Source organism: Chinchilla lanigera, unplaced genomic scaffold, assembly GCF_000276665.1.
Source record: "Chinchilla lanigera isolate Chin_1 unplaced genomic scaffold, ChiLan1.0 scaffold00014, whole genome shotgun sequence".
In the NCBI taxonomy this organism is placed as follows: domain Eukaryota; kingdom Metazoa; phylum Chordata; class Mammalia; order Rodentia; family Chinchillidae; genus Chinchilla; species Chinchilla lanigera.
The window spans coordinates 22,901,293-22,921,996 of NW_004955415.1; the positions used below are offsets into that span (position 1 = coordinate 22,901,293).

General features: G+C 38.5%; 1 protein-coding gene across 2 annotated transcripts in view; it reads right to left on the bottom strand.

The window, feature by feature from the left end:
• The window catches only part of Tasp1 (taspase, threonine aspartase, 1), a 235,351-nt gene that overhangs the window by 44,911 nt on the left and 169,736 nt on the right, over window positions 1–20,704 (bottom strand). For both annotated transcript variants that reach the window (XR_001233252.1, XM_005380885.2), the window contains exon 12: window positions 10,674–10,784. Coding sequence is in view for 1 of the 2 variants with exons in the window: in XM_005380885.2 (XP_005380942.1) it covers window positions 10,674–10,784 (111 nt within the window). In the remaining variant the exon portion in view is untranslated. The remainder of the gene's footprint in view (window positions 1–10,673; window positions 10,785–20,704) is intronic.

The window sequence follows — 20,704 nt, forward strand, 5'->3', positions numbered from 1 at the left end:
TGCTATTTTGTAAAATGTTGTCGGTCTGTTAGTATTTTCGTCCTTTTATTTCTAAAATAAAAAAAAACAAACAAAATCAACATACAAAAAAATTAGTAGCTTTTCTGTACATGAATAATAAACTTACTGAGAAATAATCAGAATAATAATTCAATTCATAATAGTTTAAAAATACAAGTGGGAGTCAAACTCAACAAGGAAGTCAAAGACCTGTACAATGAAACTTAGAAAGCACTAAATAAAAAAATTGAAGACATTAGAAAATGCAAAGATGTTCACAGATCAGCAGACATAATATTGTTAAAATGGTCATATTAGCAAAAGCAAACAACAAACTCAATGATTGCAATTCCCAACAAAATACTAATAATATTTTTTTCAAAAAACTAGAAAAAAATTTCTAAAATTCATGTGGAAGCACAAAAGACTCAGAACAGCCAAGATAACCCTGAGTAAAAAAGAATGCTAGTGGCATCACAATACCTGATTTCAAAATATACTGCACATCCATACATAGAAAAATCCTGGCCCTATTAAGGAGCATCTCCAAGATTTCTGGTATGATTAGAATAGTTTTTAATACTGTATGGAATAGTTTTCAGTATTTGGAGTAATTTAGTTCTCAAATCAGGAAACAAACCATAGACTACTGGGTCTGTGAGGGTAAGAAATGCTACTCTTTAACTGAAATATTAATTTTTCTCTATGTAAGTATATTTGAAAAAAATGTATATTACTCTTTGCTGGGTTTTCATTACAAATAAAGACTTAACTACTGGGTTCTTCTCTACCAAATGCTTCCTCAACACTTCACACCACATAAGCACGATATAAAAAGAAGTCCATACAGTGAAGTGGTTCCGAAGGCAGGGAACAGGTTAGGTGAGGCTAAGCTACACGTGTGTTCCTTAACATGGACAGGTTGGTTACATTCAGAGTGGACTTATGCATGATCTTAGATGCCAGTCTTTCCAGAAAATTGAATTTAACATTTTGAAACAAGTGGATCCCTCTTGAATTAAATAGCCCAAGAGCAGTTCTCCTTCAATCTCAGTGACACTCCATTGTATGAGGCAACCCTACGGCCCAAAACAAGTTTTGCCTCCTAGTGGGATTTAAATAACCACCTTCACTGGTTAATATTAGAGCTACAAGCTACCCTTTGCATGATGCTTCTCCCAGGACACTTTTCTCTGACATTTTGTTTAAGTGAAGTTAAACAAAATAAAGTTTCCTCATCAGGTTGCAAGCAAGTTTTTTCGACCCAAATGAATTCTCTTTTCTAACCAGAAAGAAGCCCTCAGCTACCCCCAGGTTTTTTTTTTTTTTCTTTTTAAAAATATTGTCCTTCAATTGTTGTTAACAACCCCCAGCTGCACTGGCTCCCGCACCCATTTAAAACCTCGCCGCTTGGCTTCACATCCCAGATTTTCTTGCAAGGAAAACAGAACTCCAAAATCAGAAACGTCTTGGGCTGGGCAGTTGCCAAGTCAGCTGCCGCTCCTTAGCCTTAGGTCGAATGGCATACCCTCCATCATATTGCACAGTGTTTTAAATTACTCCTTATTGAGTAAAGAAGAATTCATTTCTAAAATGGAAGAATGATGAACTGTAAATAGAGCAGCCTCCTCTTATCTCTGTAGATTCCCACCCAACTCCCCACTGTTCTTAGGCTCTTTATAATCCAGTAGGGGGTTTATCTTCTAACAACAACAACAAAAAAATTAAAAATGCTTTACTGCCCCGACAAGAGATTTTTAAGATTCAGATAACACATGTCCCACTGAGGCTATGAAATAACTGAGTTGGCAGGTTTCCCTGAAAAACCTTCACCACTGAACTGTCTTGGGAGCAATGGGGATTGAATTCTACAGAATCCCAGTCATGCTAAGCTACGAAAGTAACACTCCCTCTTTCCAATACTCAAGCAGATTTGTTCAAGACTAAAGAAGGCTGGTGACTGAAAAGGGAAGGATGTGGGTCAAATAGTAATACAAGCCCTGAAGGACATTTCAATTCTCTTCCTGTTTTATTAATTTATTGGATTAGAAACTACTGGAAACAAGGGGCCACTGGCTGGGACTTGGAAGTTCTCTGGTGAAGCAAAAGCCATTCAGTGAAACAAGTTTTATTGAAACATGATTTCATTCATTCAACAATTTTTAAAAGATTTATTTCAAGGTAGAGCGATCTCTATTACCCTTTAAGCAGATGAAAACTAACTATAAAATCAGCCAAAATGTTTTTCTGAGAGTTTAAGAACCACTGTAATAACTACAAAATCACTAGAATTCTATACACAAATATTTATATTCTATATTTTTATGTTCTAATTCTATACTTTGCAGCAAAAACCCTACAAAATTCTGGTTAGATAGTGGCTAGAACTATACTTCTCATGAAGAAGAAATAAATTACAGATGAAATCTATTTCCAATTTCTAAAGAGTGTTTTCCTGATGTTTAAAGGACAAAATGTTCTGTTAAAACAAAGCAGTAATTATAGACTTGTCATCAACCTCTTTTTTGTTTCATAAACAAAAACTCTGAAAATATCAATCTCAGAATACTACCTCAACAGATTAATGCTACTACATCACTAAAAAGCTTAAATATCATATATGCCTTATTCATTTGGCATTTAACTTGTTTATTGTGTGTATTTTTTACCTGATCCTTAAGTAAGTAGAACACAACATGTCTCTTAAAACCACAGTGAAGATGTAACAATTACAGCATTGTTAAGGCAATAAAGAAATGACCTTCCTACATGGAAGTTCACTGGATTCTCTTATACAGCAAAGCTTTAATTCCATTTTTCAGATGAATTATTAACATCAGACAAAAATCCACAAGGCTTCTTTCCCTCCTGCTAGCCCACAAGCTAATTTGCCTTCTCTTTGAGGGTTAGTTTTATGATCATGTGAGCTCCACAGAAATGCCTAGTCATAAGTGCTCACAGTGGCGTGTGCCATGTAATGGAAAGAAGATACTGGTGGTACCCCGACAGTGAAGGTCCTTTGAAGTGCACGTGTTTATATGCGCTCACCAAATTTTTAATGCCAGTAAAACCGAACAGCAGTTGGAATTTTAACTTACAGTCAAATGACTTTCTATCTTTTTAATGTTCCAGGAAGCATCAATTCAATACAACATTTAAAAAAAATTTTTTTTAACCACAGCAAAAACAACAATAAAGAGTATTTGATAAAGAATTCTGCCTATTCTGAAAAAGGGGGGGCAGGGAGGGTAGACACAGTATTTATGATCTAGTTGGCAACTAGAGAGCAGTTTGATTTGATAGAATTAACTGGAAAATGAAAAAGGATCTCATTATCCTTTCAGGTAATAGAAAATGCAAAAATTCTCATAGAATAAACCATTATGACATACCATTTATATAAAATTCAAAACCAAACAACACTAAACAACATCTTTTTGAGTGTATCATATGGGAAAATGCTTTAAGGAAAACCAAGGGGGTAAAACATGAAATTAAAAAAGGGAAAACAAAGTAGTAAGATCAGAGAGGCCCACATGGGGGCTTCAAAGATATGGGTAATAGGCAATTTCTTAGGCTGGGTGGCAGGTCTACAGGTGTTCATTTTATTATTATCCTTTATAACTAACACATTTGTGATGTCCGTCTTTTAAAAATATATGACACATTTTCATAATAAAAGATAAAAAAGTATGGGGGAAGGAGTAGCTGGATAAACAGAAGCAGTATTATACACAAAACTCAATTATTGCAGCATAAAATATATTCTAGTTAGGAAAGAACTTATTCTCTAAGTAAGGTGGGGTAAATTTAATGGTAAAGTAACAATTACCATGTGTGCTCATCAGATAATCAGGCTCTGGATAGTATGGGCCTAAATCCACTTAAGATGAAAGACTCCAAGACTACTGCCCAAATACACAATTTTTCTTTTACTCCCTGGGACCCATAGACACCTATCCTGAAATCCTTAAGATTTTATTTAAATATATGGAGTCTGTTTCTTGCTGGGCCCTTAACTCATTGCTTCCTATTGACCAATCTAGGGCAGGAACCCCTGAATGTCATAGACAGTCTTTGAGGCTCTAATGAGCACACAGGGTGCTGGGTACAAAGGAAGAAATGTAGTTCAGAAGGAATACTGGGCATTTATGCAAAATATTTTCATATATTCTAATTACCTGTATTGAATCACAGCCTTACAATGGCAAAGAACTCATGTTTCCACTAGAAGGCTTAATATGCTTTTGTTGCACATTTGTAACCATACTATGAACAGCGGCCTCAATAAAGCACTTCTGTAGGGGCCTGGAAAGCACATGTAATTATATTTTAGCAGGTAAAAATATATTGGCTTCTTTTCTCTAAAAGCAGAGGAGAAAATTAATTCTTTTCAGCTGTTTCACCCAGGAACCAGCATTTGCTTTGTGTTAAATTTGCCAATTGTAGGCTGGCCTTTGTCAGCATCTCATGATCTGGGGAGAGGGAGGTGGCAGGATGAGTGTTGCAAACATGTTCACTTCTAAATTGTCCTTCCACAAGCTGTTTGCAGAAATTGACTGCAGCGATCCATTTAAACTGTCTCCAAACCTTCTTATTCTTGGGCACTCATTATCCAAATTTCCATACCATGTAGTTGTTTTCAGCATATGAGGATATTTTTCATGACATTTCAGTTCTCTAAAAGAGTAATCAATTTTTCAAAGAAATTCTGCTAGATGATCAGTACAAAAACTCCATTTGGCACTTACTCATTTATCAAAAATTATGTAAGTGGGTATCAAACTCACCAGGATATAGGCCCTGCCTTCAAACAGTTCACAGGCTGGTGGCATGACTTTCAGAAGGAGGAACTGTCTAATGTCTGGAAAGATACTTCAAACCATTGTATACATGTGTGCGTTTCACTGGGGCTCACAGAACTGTGATCTACTCCTTTCAAATAAACTGGGTTCAGAAACAACATGAAGAATTCATGGCCTTGGAGGAAGGACAACTCTAATATCTGGCCAAGAGTGTCACAGTGAGTGTTATAAGACACGGTGATTGTTTAGTGCTAACAGAGCACAAGGAATAAGCAAGTTCCCTAGGAGAAAGGGCTTCCAGAGAATTCCAAGATTCACATCTGACATAGGTCTTAAAGACAGGAAGTTATTGAGGTAGGGAATTATCAGCAGAGGCAAAAGCAAGGGTAACTTACTGGGGGAAAACCTTGGCCTTTTGTAAGACATGATTTAGAATGTATCTTAGTTACTTTTCTCATTGCTGAGATAAAATACCCAACACTTAACGTTAAAGGAGGAAAGGTTTATTTAGGTTGACAGTTTAAAGAGTTTTAATTCACAGCTGGCTGGCAAACAGGCATCACAGAGGGGAAACCATTCATGGCAGGCAGAAGGCAGCAAGGCAATCAGAAGCCACAAGCAACAAAAGACAAGACCACACCTCTTTCAGTCCCTTACAGCTTACCCAGGCTACCTGCCCTTAATCCTAGCAGGGGAGGGCTTTTCTCATAAAGTTATATAGTTCACATCTAAACTACAGGAAAATAACCAGCAGAAGTAGGTGTGTGTATGTCTATGTATGTCCTTGTAGAAAAATTAAAAGTAGGAACAATGACGTATGTGCAATCTAAAAAAGCTGAAAAGTAGAAGTTGAGACCAGAGAGACAGGGAACAGGAAGGTAGTTGGAGGTGTAGGGAAATGTCAGTTGATTGCTACAATGGTATAATTAGATAGGAACAGTAAGCTCTGAGGTTGTGAGTTTTAGTGGATCCAGCTAATAATGATGCACTGCATATTTCAAAATGGCTAAAAGAGAAGATTTTGAATGTTTGTATCACAAAGAAATAATAAAAGTTTAGTGCTGGATATGCTAATTACACTGACTTGATCATTATTCAATGTATGAATAAGTATCACGTCATACCCCATAAAATGTACATTTATTATGTGTCAATCAAAAATAAAAATAAGGCCAGGAGTCACGGTGCACACCTGTAATCCCAGCATTCAGGAGGCTAAGGCTGGAAGATTACCATAAGTTTGAAACCAGCCTTGGTGTACATATAGTGAGTTCAAGGCCAGCCTGAACTACATCATAAGACCCTATCTCAACCACTCAATCAATGAATCAATCAATTATTCAATAAAAAGAAAGCATGGAAGTAATAGTACGAAATACATATTTTGTTTTTATTGTAACATATGTGGACAGTTATTCAACATTTAGCTTACACATACCGTGAGCTAAATTACATATACTTATGTCATTCTTGTTTTTGCCACTGTCTGTCTGATCCTGGGAATTATATGGCTTTCTCAATCATGCTCCCATTTTTGGCCTCTCTAGTTCAAGGCCACCTCTTCTCTACTGACTGCCCCTAGTCTGGGGCCCAAGGTTAGGTTCTCTGGGGTCTGCATGTGTTTGAGAGAGACAGAGAGAGAACTCTGGTGGAAGTCTGGAGGTAGGAGTGAGATGATAAATAGAGGACAAGAACCTGGGAGTGAAGAGGCTAAGGAGAAAATCTGGAAAAATGAAAGGACAACAATGTAGGAGGACACCGATCAGATTTGTCCCACGGAGTTCCAAGGTGAAAACCAGGACCCAGTGATAGAAACAGAAGTCTGATGGAGCTGCCCGAAGATACAACGGAGCAGCTTGTCATCACAGTTCTTTAGATAAATGAGAGGGCCAACTGTTGGCAGAGAGTGTAAAAGACTTGTCAGTTATCTATTGGGGCATAATAAATCATTCTAAAATGCAGTAGTTTAGTACAACAAATATTTATCATCTCACAACTTCTGTGGGTTAGGAACTCAAGAGTCGTTTTGTTGGGGGAGTCTATTGCAGGGTCTCTCGAGAGATTTCAGCCAAGGTGGCCGAGGCTGGTTCCCTGCAGCTCATTCAGATCTCTGAGGCTGCTGGCAGGAAGGTCAGTGCCTCACAGGCTGCTGGAAAGTGGTCATAACTTTTTAGTTACACTCCGAAACACTGTTTGAGTGTCCTTCCAATGTGGCAGCAGTCACCCACAGAGTGACCAACGGAGACCATGAGGAGACTCCACAATGCTTTTTTACTTGGTCTCAGAAATCACACCCTGTTGCTCCTGCCATATTCTTATCCACTGGAAGCAAGTTTGTGAAGTACAGGCCACACTAGGGAGAGGAGGAATTTAAGGTCCACCGCTTGAAGGAAGGAGTTTCAAACAATTTAAGGACAAAGCACCAGCAAGAAGGCTACACAAGGGGACTTGGGAAGTTCTCTCACATCTGAGATTTTTCCAACTCTACTCATGAATCAGTAAACAACAAATTTCAAAAGCGTCCTGCACTCAAGACATAGCATTCTGAAAGCAGCTCACTCGCTATATTTGTCAAGAAGAAAGGCTCAATAATGGCATCCTGGAAACTCCATCACATGGCAATAGGGTTCCACTCAAACTGCATTTGTGGTATAATGGGAACATTATTTATGGTTTTCAGAAAAGAAAGCAGACACAGAAAAGGCTAAAGTTAGAAACTGTTTTAATTATACTATTCTTAGAGACAAAAAAGTGACTAACAATATACAGTATTTGTTTCTTTTTGTAATTTTAGCATTTTAAGTTTCTTCTATTAATTTTCAGAATTCTTTTGTTTTATTTGGATATGTAGGAAAGAAAAACTTCTAGGTTCATCCTGGATATACTGAGCATCAAGGGGCCATAGTCTAATACAAAGCCATTTAAGAAATTTAAGTTATGGTTTGATTTAGAACAACTGAAAGGATACAGCACAGAAAAATCCACTCGATCTTGATGTCTGCTTGTTTGTGTGTGTGTATGTGTACGCTCACACGTGTGCAAGGGATCAAACACAGGAGTAGACAAGCATTCTACCTCTGAGTTACACACATAGTCCCCAATCATAACTACACACCAGTCCCCAATCTTGACGTTTGAATGCCTCCTTTTAAAAGCAGAGGTTTATGACACACACTTCTCTACAGGTCTAAGCTTCCAGTAATGTGCCATGCACTGAGCAATACTTCTACAATCTTGATATTGTCAGTGCTAGTTACTAGTGTTGTCATTATTTGGAATCAATCTGTAAACCAAGCATAGAAGATAAACATGGCTATTGGAAAGAATACAAATATTAAAGCTGGAACAATAATTGTATGGTTGACAGAGGTTGAGGTGAAGTACAGGAGAGAGGAAGAGAAAAGTACATGAATGTTCCTCAAATTACAAAGTTGAAAGAGTGATAGAATGGCTGATAGAGATTATGTAAAGCTGATGAATCAAGAAATGGTGTCTTACAGTTTCAAACAAAATTAAAATAAATTATTTCAAATTAAAGTTAGAATTGTAACCAAAATCAGAAGGGAAGAAGACATGGATATGGTATGAGATTTTTCTTTTCAGAACAAGGAGACACAAGTTCACAAATGCATCAAGAAATAAACATGAGCACATTCTACAGAGTGAGCATTGCCCTCAAGAATAACCAGAAGCACAGACTGGTTGCTTTGGTAATGGGATGGCAAAGGCGACCTTCATGTTTTGTTTCCTATCTTTTCTGTACTGTATGAATCTATTTTATTGCCATATACTGAACATTCATAACTTTCTGAAGGTGAAAGAAGAAAAATCCATGTCACTGGTAGTATAAGTTGACCTTAGCCTATGTGTACCAGGATTTAGTAGATAAATGTCACACATATCAATTCCTCTAATTACCTGGCAAGATTTCACTTCCTTCCTAAGTTAGCACTTTATACTTACTGCTTTGTTTTGAGATAAAGAGGAAGAAACAGTTTGCAAATCACTGCCTTTGTAATAAAACTACTTAACATGGGCTACAATACTATTACTTATTATATACTTTGAATATGCATTTTTATACTACACTACCCAAAATGAGAAGACAACCACAACCCCCTTATGATTTTTAGGATTCACTTGAGTGAGCAAAAGTCCAGGCTCAGTAAACAACTGGGATGCCCCTTCCTAGGAATAACCCATTATACTGTTTTAATAACTCTTTTCCCAAATACTAAGGGTTATTCTTCTAAGTTCTTATTGAAGGCCAAGGTAAGTCTTCTACAAGTATTTAAAATCAATTCCTTGCTATTTAAATGTAAAGAATATGCAATGGATTCAACAATAGTTAACATACAAAAAAGAAAATCACTATTTGTCTTGGTTTAACAAAAGATGGTCATTTAAGAAATATTTCCTCAGAGCAACCTTAGTACCAGGTATAATAGGTAGAAACACTGTGAGGAAAAAAAAAAAACAAGGTCAGGAGTTGGAGTCCCAGTAGATACACAGTAATGGTCTTTCATATGAAAAGCATCAATGAATGAAGCAATTTTAGGAAAATGCTTTAGGCTTCTATAGCAAAAAATACTTGTACACCCATAAGAAGCACTTCGTATTCTATTGTATAGACTCAAAGAACCTCAGAGTAGGAAGGGATTTGTATTATAGCAATTAACAACAATTATACAATACAGATCAGGTTCCAGCCATACCTTCTATATGGGGGTTTACAAAAAGAGTTGAGCTACCTAGATTAATACACTGGGCTACATCAATATACTAGGGTACTACACAGGAATGAAAATGAACAGACTCTTGCCTCATGCAATGTAGATAAATCTATCAGGCTTAATGTTGGCTAAAGACCAGATAGAAAGAATGTATATCTTACCCTTTCAAATACATCAAGGTGTTAGAAGCTAGCATAATGGCTGAGTTTGGAGGACCTACAGACAAGGAGGAGTCGCCAGGGGGCTCCTAGGGCTGCAGTTCCATTTTTTTAATCTGAGTGCTGGTTGTATGGGGTGGATTCATTTGCAATAATTCATCAAGAAGTTCCAGTTATGATTAGTGCACCTTCCTGAATGTATGTACACTTCAATTAAAAAGTTAATTCAAAAAAACAAAACACACATGGTCCCTACTATCTTGTATTTCATCTTTAAGTAGATTTTTGAGAAGTGTCTCTCTGGATGGATGAATCAAAAAAGGCAACCAGTGGGCAGTGATGACCCCACCAGTCTGTGCCTTGGCAAATGAGGGTGGGCTGGGCTTTGTCCCCACTGGTGTGGTTGGCTAGACTCAAATCACACATCTGGATGGACATCTGCAAATCTGCAAAAGCACTCATTTGACCCTCCCTCACCACAGTTTTACGAGAAGGGTAGGGCAGATATCCTTATTTTACAGATGAGGAAGTGGCACGGAACAGTAAGACCCATGCACGAAGGCGATGCAGCTAATAAGACATGGAGCCAGGACTGACTCCTAGGCAAATAGTTCTTTAGATGGTCCCTGATTCATTTTTGGGAGGGCAAATAGGAAGAAACTTCTTTCTGTGTTACTGCATATACTATTTTGAGGGTTACTTCAAAAGCTCTGTGGAATAAGGTCTGACATTCTTAATACTGGACTGAACTAAAGGTCCAGGTTCTAAACTCACTTGAAAACTATGCTGTAAGCATGAACATACAAATAAATATTCATCTTTTGCATATCTACCTATGGAGAAAGATCAGTAGAACAGGGATATGTAGGTATCAATAGTGTATATGCATCCCTCTCATGCCTTAAATTTCCTGATTTGAGGCTATAAACTTTGTTATTCCCTAAAAAAAATGTACAACATAGACATGTTCAACTTACCTAGAAGTGTCTGCTTGTCCTGGGAGGAGTCTGGCTCTGCAGAACACCTGCACGATCGGAGAACGATCACACCGCCAAGCACACCATCTTCACTGGCAAGGAAAGGGGAACCTAGGCAGAAAGGATCAGCAGTCATTTTTAGTGAATTTTACTCTTTTTGTTTTCAACTTTCATTTGATCACTGGAACAAAAATGTGGTATGAGTAAGATCTTGAAAGATGCCTATTTCCTGAAAATCATCAATGTTCATACCTCATATAGACTGGATGGCAAAGGCAGGCTTATGCCTGAGCAGCAGCCATTTGGCAAAGACAGTGTGGGTGCTGCCAAAATGACAAGTGGGGGGTGGAGGGTGCATTAGTGTATTCTGAGAGGAATTGGAAACACCACCAGATTAAAGGACCAAAACACAAATACACAAAAAAAAAATGTTCAACAACTCCCTTTGATCAGCTCCTGGGCATCACTTACTAGCCTCTCCCTGCTGTCAGGGGTACACCACCAAAAGCTTTGATTTACTACCTTAAATTCAATTTTAAACAATAAGCCACAAACTTTATTACAAACATTTAAAAATGCTCCTGATGGTTTACACAAATAAGGGTGAAACTGTATTTCTATTGTGAGAGTGTGGTGGTTACAAATAGCTCAGACTCCTCGAGATCTCACAGACGGAACCACTGTGAGCCTTTCAAGAACATTACATTTCAAAACCCCTCATTTTTCTTCCCCAAGGACATCTTCTCAAACATCTGGCATAGCAAGTGAGCACGTGGAGAACAAATGCAAAATTAACCCAAGAACTATCAAAGAGAGTAGTAAAAATAAAAACCAACCAAATTGGATTTGGAGGGAGCTTCTGGTTAAGTTTAGTAGATTAAATACATGCCTTTATCTCCATTCCCTCCCCACACCTCACTGAACTGATGGGAAGGGAAGAAAAAAGGCATGGCCAGAAACGGCAGAGAAAAAGACACACAAGAAAAATAAATCTAACCTAACAAAGAAGGAGGTGGGGAGGAAGAAGAGGAAAATATGCCAAAAAACACCAAGATATAGCTTATAAAGCCCATAAACTTTATTCTTTAGTCTTCTCAAAGAAAGAGTTTACCAACCCCCCATCTAGGCTCAGATTCCAGATAGAAAGATACTTCGTTCTTAAGCCTGCAGAAGTCAAGTTACTCTCTAGACAGGTTCAAGTAAGGGCTAGTTGTGTGACCAGAGAGAATTAAGACTTAGGAAAGTCAGGCTCACCCCATGGCAAGAAGAAGCTACACAGTGAAAACAAAGAGGCTGAAGTGAAAGTCTTCCTGCTAAACAGTGAAATACCCAGCTTCCTGGACACAACACATCAGGCTGATACTCTGAGCAAGAGACTGCATAATTCCCTTCTAGCAACCCAACAAGCACAGGAGTGCCTGCTCTTACTCAAGAGATACGTAGTAACTTGTTCTTGGCTTATGATGTGGGCTTTAAGATGGCAGTGTTTACTCATACAAAGAAAGTGTTCAGTTCAGAGCATCATGTCAAATGTTAGGGTACAGACAATTTAGGATCACAAGCTGTTTCAACAAGACCTCTATCTTCGGAAAGACAAAGACCAGGGGCTGGGAATTTAGCTCAGCGGCACAGCGTCTGCCTGGCAAGCGCAAGGTCATGAGTTTGATTGCCAGTATCGGAAAAAAAACAAAAAAAAGGAGACAAAGACCAAAACCAAAAATAAAGATAACACAGGAAAAATAGGCAAACTGGCTGAGCAGAAGAAAAGACAAAAAAAATCAAATCAAGTAAGATAGAGATGGGATTAGAGGTATGGCTCAGTGGTAAAGTGATTGCCTAGCATGTGTGAGATCCTGAGTTAAAGCTCCAGCACTATGGGGGGAAGCTGCAGGGAGACTGAAGGAAAACAAATGAAAAAAGTAAGAAATTCAGGGAAATTAAAAATGATAGATTAAGAGTGGCAGCAAACACCATTAAAAAAAAAAAAAAAAAAAAAAAGAGTGGCAGCAAAACAGCCTCTCCAGAACCTGGAACTGAGACACCTGAAAAACAGCTTAGTAAAGAAAAACTAAGTAGATCTCGGGAAATTAAGAGTCAGCAGGAAAACTAGAAAATAGAGAAACTAGAGAAAGTTAACACAATGCAGAGAAAAAAAATGAAGCACTCTGCAAGGCTAACCCAGGCTCCCTGCTAACAAAGGGAGAGGGTCAGTCCAGAGAGGGTCAGCAGCTACACCAAGAAATAATGAACAGCACGTGCCTCAAGAAAAGCCCACTATAATTGTTAACTGCAAAAACAGTGCGGGATTTTACTCTGAAAATACTTCTGCATGGCTGACTAGAGCTGGAGAAGAAATCCTGTGCAGTGTCCGTCAATTACACGATTTAACCAGGAGCCACTTTAGGAAGACTGAGCTACAGAACAACTACACTTCAGGATTTCTGGGGTCTCTCTGACACAGTGACTGGGTAGAACACAACCACAAGAGACCTTTATGGGGAGGTCATGGGCTAGATATAGACTCCAAGAGGAATTTAAGCTGAAGCCAGGAAGGATGTGGTAAGAAGCCAGATTGTGTGTGGTTTGGGCGCAGGAGCAGGGGTTCAGTCTGAAAGTGCTAGCAATAAATCTAGCAGGTTAAAACCCCCACCTCACTGGGTAGCATAGAACTCAGTGGTTTGTTTTCTTTCCCCATTTGCCAACAACATAATTAAAGATACAATTTGGCTTGGACAGTTGCCGCAGCCTGGGGTGTATGAACAGAGTGGCACATGGACATGGAGCAGGTGTGAGTATCTCACAAAACTACAGGCCATAAAGCTAGGCAGAGAAAGCAATGACTTGGGGCACACAGAGGGACATGGAAGCTGGGCACTCAGGAGTGAATATATCCCTAGGGCAGACACCACTGACAGACTTTGCCCAGCAGAAAAGGTGGGGAAGGACTCATCATTCATACATGAAAACGTGAGTGTAGAAATAAAATAGGACTTAGTAGTGACTGTATCCCTCACCCATATCTACTGGATTCCAATATTGCAGACCCTAGGAGAAAGCACTTATTCAAAAAATACAGGAATTTTTTTGGACTCTTTCATTTTTCATTGATTTTTTTTGAGAGTGGGATTTTTTTTTTTGTCTTTCTTTTGCTCTGTATTTTTCTTTTTTTCTGCTAAATTCTACTTTCTTTTATTCCATAATAGGATCCTTTATCTCATTTTTCTCTCATCCTTCTCATATTCCTTCTCTTTAATTTCTAAATTTTACCCATTTAACTTTCCCCTTCCCCACATCCTCCATTTTTACTAGCTTTATTAGTCTTTAGATACCTAGTTGACTCTAGGATATTACTGTTGAATTCCTTTCTATTGTTAATGGTGGTATAGTTGTTCCGTTTGGTAGATATTTACGTCTATCTGTGGTTTGTTCTTGGGTCTGTTTTTTTCTTTTGTTCAGCATGGAACAGTTGTAGCTTTTATTGGTTCTTATGGTATGTCAGTTTCCAGTTTGTTTTTATTATTGGAGCTAATTTTATTGCTATTCCCAAGGTTGTATAGTTGTTGCTATTTGTAATGGTTGATACACTGTGTCAATTTGAGAAGTTTATAAGTTTAACTAAGCAACTCAGCAGCAAGCCAGGGTCCTCACTTTCTAAATATCCTTTTCCTGTGCAAGAGGAGGGCCTGGAGATTGTGTGAGTACTACACCCACCCTGGGGTGGGGGCAGGGTAGCCTGCTTACAACGTAAGGGAAGAAAAGAGCCTTGCCCCCTCCCCCACCACCGCTTTTTCCTCTTGCTACTTTTGCTGTCTTCTGCTGCCTTGAACTGGTTCCCCTGTGCCATGCCATTCTGCCTTGGAGCCAGCTGATTATGGACTGAAATCTCCACAAACTGTGAGCTAAATAAACCTTCCCTTCCTTAATTTTGGGTGTTGGGTATTTTGTCTCAGCAACAAGAAAAAAGTAACTAAGACGCTATTAAATTGTTTTTATTGTGTGCCAGTATCTGGTTTGTCTTTGTGTCATCAATAATACTGTGGTTTCTTTTTGGAGAACTGGGCGCTGGGCCAATTACAATGCACCCGCCCCTTCCAAAAGTAATGTAGGTGGTCCAACTGGGAAAGAGGCAATGACTTACAGTTAGCCATACCCAGAATATCTGATGGGAAAGCTGACTGACATTAACTAAAGAGATCCTCATACTAGTAACAAAGTGCTCCCACTATAATCAGCCCTCAATACCAGCAGCAGCAACAAAAACAGAAACATACTAAGAGTTCTTTGTATATCTTTTCTAAAATTATCCATACTTATACACACATATTTTTCAATGGTTTTTTTTTTTTTTTTCACTCAATGAGATGAAGTTCTGGGGTTGGTTGTTTGAGATGTAGCTTCACTATGTTGCCCAGGCTGGCCTCTTGAACTCCTGGACTCAAACAATCCTCCCACCTCAGCCATTGAAGTACTTAGGACTACAGGCATGTGCCACTGCATCTTGGTATATCTGACTTTTAAAATTCAACAATATAACGTGTAGATCTTTCCATATCAACACACTCATATTTTATTTAACTTGTACCTCTGAACAATGAATAACCTCTACACGATCACTTCTTTGACTGTTGATGAACATGTAGGTTGTGGTTTTGTTTTTGCTACTACAAGTAATACTTCAGTGAATATTGGGACACATTTACCTTTCATATACATAAAAATATATGTATGGAATGCATTTTTAAAAGTAGAGTCAATGAATCAATCAGCATACCCACATAAATTACTGTGGAGAGTGGCTGAGCTGTGGCTGAACTGGAGGTCAACAAACTCCTTGAGACTAAAGCAAGGCCAGTCCAGCAGGTGTTTGGCTTTGGTGTTCCTCCCTGTTAACTATAGCACAAATAGCTCTAAAAATGTTTCACTTTCAGTGTTCTCAGCAAAACACTAAGACCTTACACTTTTGACTCCACTGCATGCTTCCCCCTTTTTACTGCATATAAATAAAGATGTAGACCATGCTGGGTTGTCACTGTCTCTCCATGAGAGGGCAGGTCCCATCTGGTCCCAGCTTTCCTTTTAGTATGTGTCGAGCTTTTTCTTAATCTCCCTGTCACCGCTTCTCAGGACCACACTGGCTATGTGGGTTGCGGCAAATTATTTGCTACAGATTCCCAAACTATCTTCTAAAAAAATTTACACCCACAAGAAGCAGTTTAGGAGTGCCCATTTTCCCAGAACCTTACCAAAAATGGGTATTAGGAAATCCTTTATTGCTAATCTGATTTAGGAGAAAATGGTCTCACTGTTACCTTGCTTTGAATTTATTTATGAATGAACTTAAATATCCATGGTATGGTTTGCATCTTAAGAGGCTCCTAAATACCCCGAAGTTAAAAGCTTGGTCACCAGCTAGGGGTGCTACTGGGAGGCAGTGGAACCTTCACAATGTGGAGCCCAGTGGAAGGAAGTGAGGTTACTACCAGCGTACCTGTAAGGGAGGTGCCCTAGGCCCATGGAGTCCCACATTTCCCTTCCTTTGTAACCAGCATCCTCTGGTATCTCATCTTCTGTGAGATCAATGTTTTTGGATTTCACAACTGAGTGAGACCATACAATTATTTATCTCTCTGTAAAGGGGCAAAGTTTTCAGCAAAGCTTCTTAAAGGACAGACTGGACTAGCACACATCTTATTGGCAGCTGCCAACTGTCTCAGATGCAGTGCCTCTAAGTGGAAGAGCATCTTGTGGACAGGAAAAATACAGCCACCCACTAAAGATAGCCAGACAGAAAAAGAATCTAAGGACCAGACACAGCATGGAGACACAGCGCCAGCCTAAGGGCCTGGACTACTTTCAGGCTTTTTATGTGAAAAAAGGAAAGCCCTATTTTAAGCCCATGAAGCTGGATTTCTGTCATATCAATTAAACACTCCAAAATTAAAATTTTCTTTCATCCATTTATTGTTTTTTCCCCTAATTTGCTACACTCATTACATAACAGGCAATAAGCTCTTGGCCATATGTGCTACAAACATTTTCCCCAGATTGTCAACTATCTTTTGATTTTGTCTCTGATTATTTTTATAGAAGGCAAGTTTTTAATGTTTATGCAGTTAATGTATCAATGCTTTTCCTTTAAGAATTCTATGTCAGGAGCTTCACTAGAAAGGCCTTTTCCTAATGAAAATCTATGGAAATAAGTTGTCCATATTTTCTACTAGTACTTTTATAATTACAGTTTCTAATTTTAAAACTTTATTCCTCTGGAATTAATTTTGGTATAAAGATTGCAGTGGAGAACCTGTGGTGTTTTGTTTTCATTTTGTTTTGTTTTTCCCTAAATGGTTCAGCCAATTCCCCAAATTTGTTCAGAAAAACTAATCTCTTCCCCATTGACTTGAAATGCATTTTTATCACACAATAAATTTCCATATGTACTTAAATCTATAATCTGTTCTAATGATAAAATTTTGTACATATAGATAATGAATTTAACTATTATAGCTTTCAGGTTAGTTTCTTCTCATTATTCATTACTTGCAATATTCTTTGCTGTTCTTCTGACTTTAAAAATTGACCTGGTTAGTGTTCTCTTGCATTCCATTCTCACTGGAATTTTTTATATAGACATGTTTAATTAAATTAATTGTGAGTTTGCTTAAGAGTCTGAATGTCCACATAAATTTTCCCTAAGAAAGACTAAAACTGGTTACCCTTGACCTCCTAACTACTGGGACTGTGTGGACTTTTAGACAAAGAAATGGGACAGGATGTCTCTATCAATTTCAAAGGATCTCTTATGCCTTCAATCAAGTAAGTACCTTTCAGAATGTCCTCTGAAATGTAAATCTGGTATGAGAAAATATTTTTTCTTCATGCTCAGCTCTTCTTCTAATCCACCTTCTCTTGTTTACCGCAGCCCATAATCAGGATCTACAATATACTAAAGCTCAGCAACCCTTAGCCTATTCCCACAAAATAGAGCTAAAACAAAGAAGAAACAAAAGCCTTTCAATTCCAAGACAGGTTGGCTGTGAGTGAGGTGAAAATACCCTGGATTGGAAAAAATTTAGGTCAACTACTCATAAGTACTGTATATGAGAGAGTTCACTGACTCAGTATTCAAATACATAAAGCATTCTTAAAAATATTCTGAGCAGATAGTAATTTTGCTCATGAAATTCTAGATTCCATGTATGTTAAATTCCTTAGGTTTTGACAATAAAGTCCAAGGCACAAGTATTCATAAGCAATGTCTTTGGCTTCATGAGGACTACGCTGGTGATTTTTTATCAAGATTTGGCAAACAAAGTCGATATGACAAAGTAATGCATATAAACACCTGAGGGTACACCGGACAGTCTCCACCCATCACTGCACAAAGTCCCTCAGGGGACATCAGACCTTTAAGAAAATTACACACTCTTCTATTGCGAGTCTTCCCTTCACTGAGGTGTGTTCACTTTGCCACATGTGCAGACTTCAATAATTTCTACTTAGCAAGGTCAGATCCTGCTCACTACACACAGTACGTGACCTGAGGGCTCTTAGCACGCTCTTGACTCCACTGTAGAGCCAATTTAGTGTAGCTTTGTGTCCTTTAAGTAAATAAATAAATCTACATTCTTGTAGCAAAACTACCTTTACACAGCTTCCATACGGTATTCTAGTTCTGATTACGTTTCTGAATGCTTCAATATTTTTCACTTTTATTACTGTATTGAGAGATTACACAGTTGTGCATACAAATGCTTATTATCAATGTTTATGGTTATAATTCTTGGTCTAGAAATGCTGCAATATTTACAGTGTAAAGTTCATGAAGCTGCTAGTGAATCACTGTACCCTGAACCCATAATAGAGACACCCATTAATACAGGAGGCTATTCATACAGAAAGGTAGAATTCAATTAGACAATGTATTCATGCAATGGTATGTGGGGGTTTGTATCTCATTCCAATGTACTTCACTAGGAGTCCATTCTCAGTGAAGTCATTGAACTTATTAAGTATCTCTTCAGTATTCAGCACTCTCCCCATACTAAAAACACTGTTCCTGAAAAACATCTTTGAGACCAGATACACTTCAATTACATGAAACATACAAAACAGCATATAGTAACAAATATTAAATTTTTATATTTAACAAACTGAAATATACAGATACATATTGTAAACATGTTTAGTTGCCCTACTAGGATGTATGGGCAACTAGTATTAACCTAAAGCAGTGTCTGACACATAGTAGGTGATGAGTAAACACTTATAAAAAGTTCAGTAACAGTGCTTGTGTTACGTGTTGCATGACTGGAGAAAAGCATACTCACTTTGCAGGGTAAAGGCCCCTCAAAAAGAAAGTCAATCTGCCAGTGGACAATGGGTTGAACTTTTACTAACATGATGAGACTGAGCAAGCACTAGAATGAGCAGTTACAGCTCTTGCTATTTGTATATGGTGAATTCTGAGAAAGGTGACAAAGAAGAATGTGCAGGAATACAGCAGGTGCTTAGTATTTATGACATGATTGGACCTAGGGAGGGCTGGAAGTCTGCTCAGCCACAGATGTGTGAAGGCATAGCATTCTGCATGCAAGTAGCACTAGGAAAGAGACAACCAGAGCTGGGCACAGGGTAGTAGTTTAGTCAAATCAAGAGGTTCAGAACTAATAAGTGGAACTAAGAACAAAAAAGACGTGGTCTGGAGAGCCAGGTGACAATGAAGTAGAGAACACTAATGCCTCTAAAGAGGAGAACAAATCAGATTGACTAAACTGAGAAGATTAATGGAAGCTGGCAAGAAACTATTGACCCAAATGTTAGCTTGCTGAACCAGAAACAACAGAGAAAGAAACAGAAATCTTGTGGCAAGGAGAAGGAAAGACAAAGAGCAGCTTTAAAACAACTGGTGATTGAGAAGCTCACAGGCTAAACATGCAGTGCTCCCCGCATCCCACCCACGCAAGCAGCCCCCCTCCTGCCCCTGAACAAGCAGGCCTGATGGAGCAAGCAGGCCACATGAAAAGGTGTGACCACCCACAAACTCCAAGCCAGCTTTACCTTTTGCTTCCCCTTGGCACTGGACAGCAGAGGCAAGGACTAACCAACCAACCTGACCCTGCATAAGGACAAAGTCTGGGAAGATAAGGATAAGAGAACAACCAGACACTGTGACTATCAACATGAAGTCCAACAATCCCCTTGATCCTCCCCGTACTGGTCACCTACATCCAGCAGAGACCAGAGGGCTGACCGCACTTTCTATCTACCAATGGGAGCAAGGACTCGCCTTGGCTTGGATGGTAACCACAGTCTGGGGTTAACGGACAGAGGGATCTCTGGTGTACAAATGGATCTCAAAACCCATTTTCCCTAAAGCTAGGCAAAGAAAATCATGACTGGTCTGTTCTCAAGACTGCAGATCTTGGAAAGAAATCATTTGTTCAATAACACAGAAATTTTTCCTTCATTCAATTTTTAAAAATTTTTCTCTTGCCTTCTTCAGGTTTTATGGAGATTTGGGGTTTTTCTTTTCCTTTTATCTTCCCTCTTTTAGTTTCTTTTCTCTATTTTCCCCTTTAAACTTTTTTCTCTTCCTCCTTATCTTTTATTTCCTGTATTTTTCTCTCTGTTTATCTTTTTCATTATCTTGTTCATTCTTTCCTTAAAGTAGGTCAATACTGAGTTTGTCTAAGTGTTTATACTATAGTTACTGATCTATTTTCTATAATTAAGAGCAGTGTGTTATTGGTCCTTATGGTTTGTCAGTGTTCAGGCTGTATTTGGTGTTACAACTGATGCTGATTTTATTAATAAAGTCAAGATGATATAGCTGTTGCTATTAACTAGTTTTCTTGGGATGCCAATGCCTGGATTGCCTTGGGACATTAACAATACTATAGGCCACTCCTGGAGAACTGAGTACTGGGCCAAATATGCTGCGATGGAGGTGGCTGGAACCTGGAACAAGAGGCAAAAGCAAACAGCCACACCCAGAGGACACCACTGGAAAGTACATAATAACTAAAGAGGTC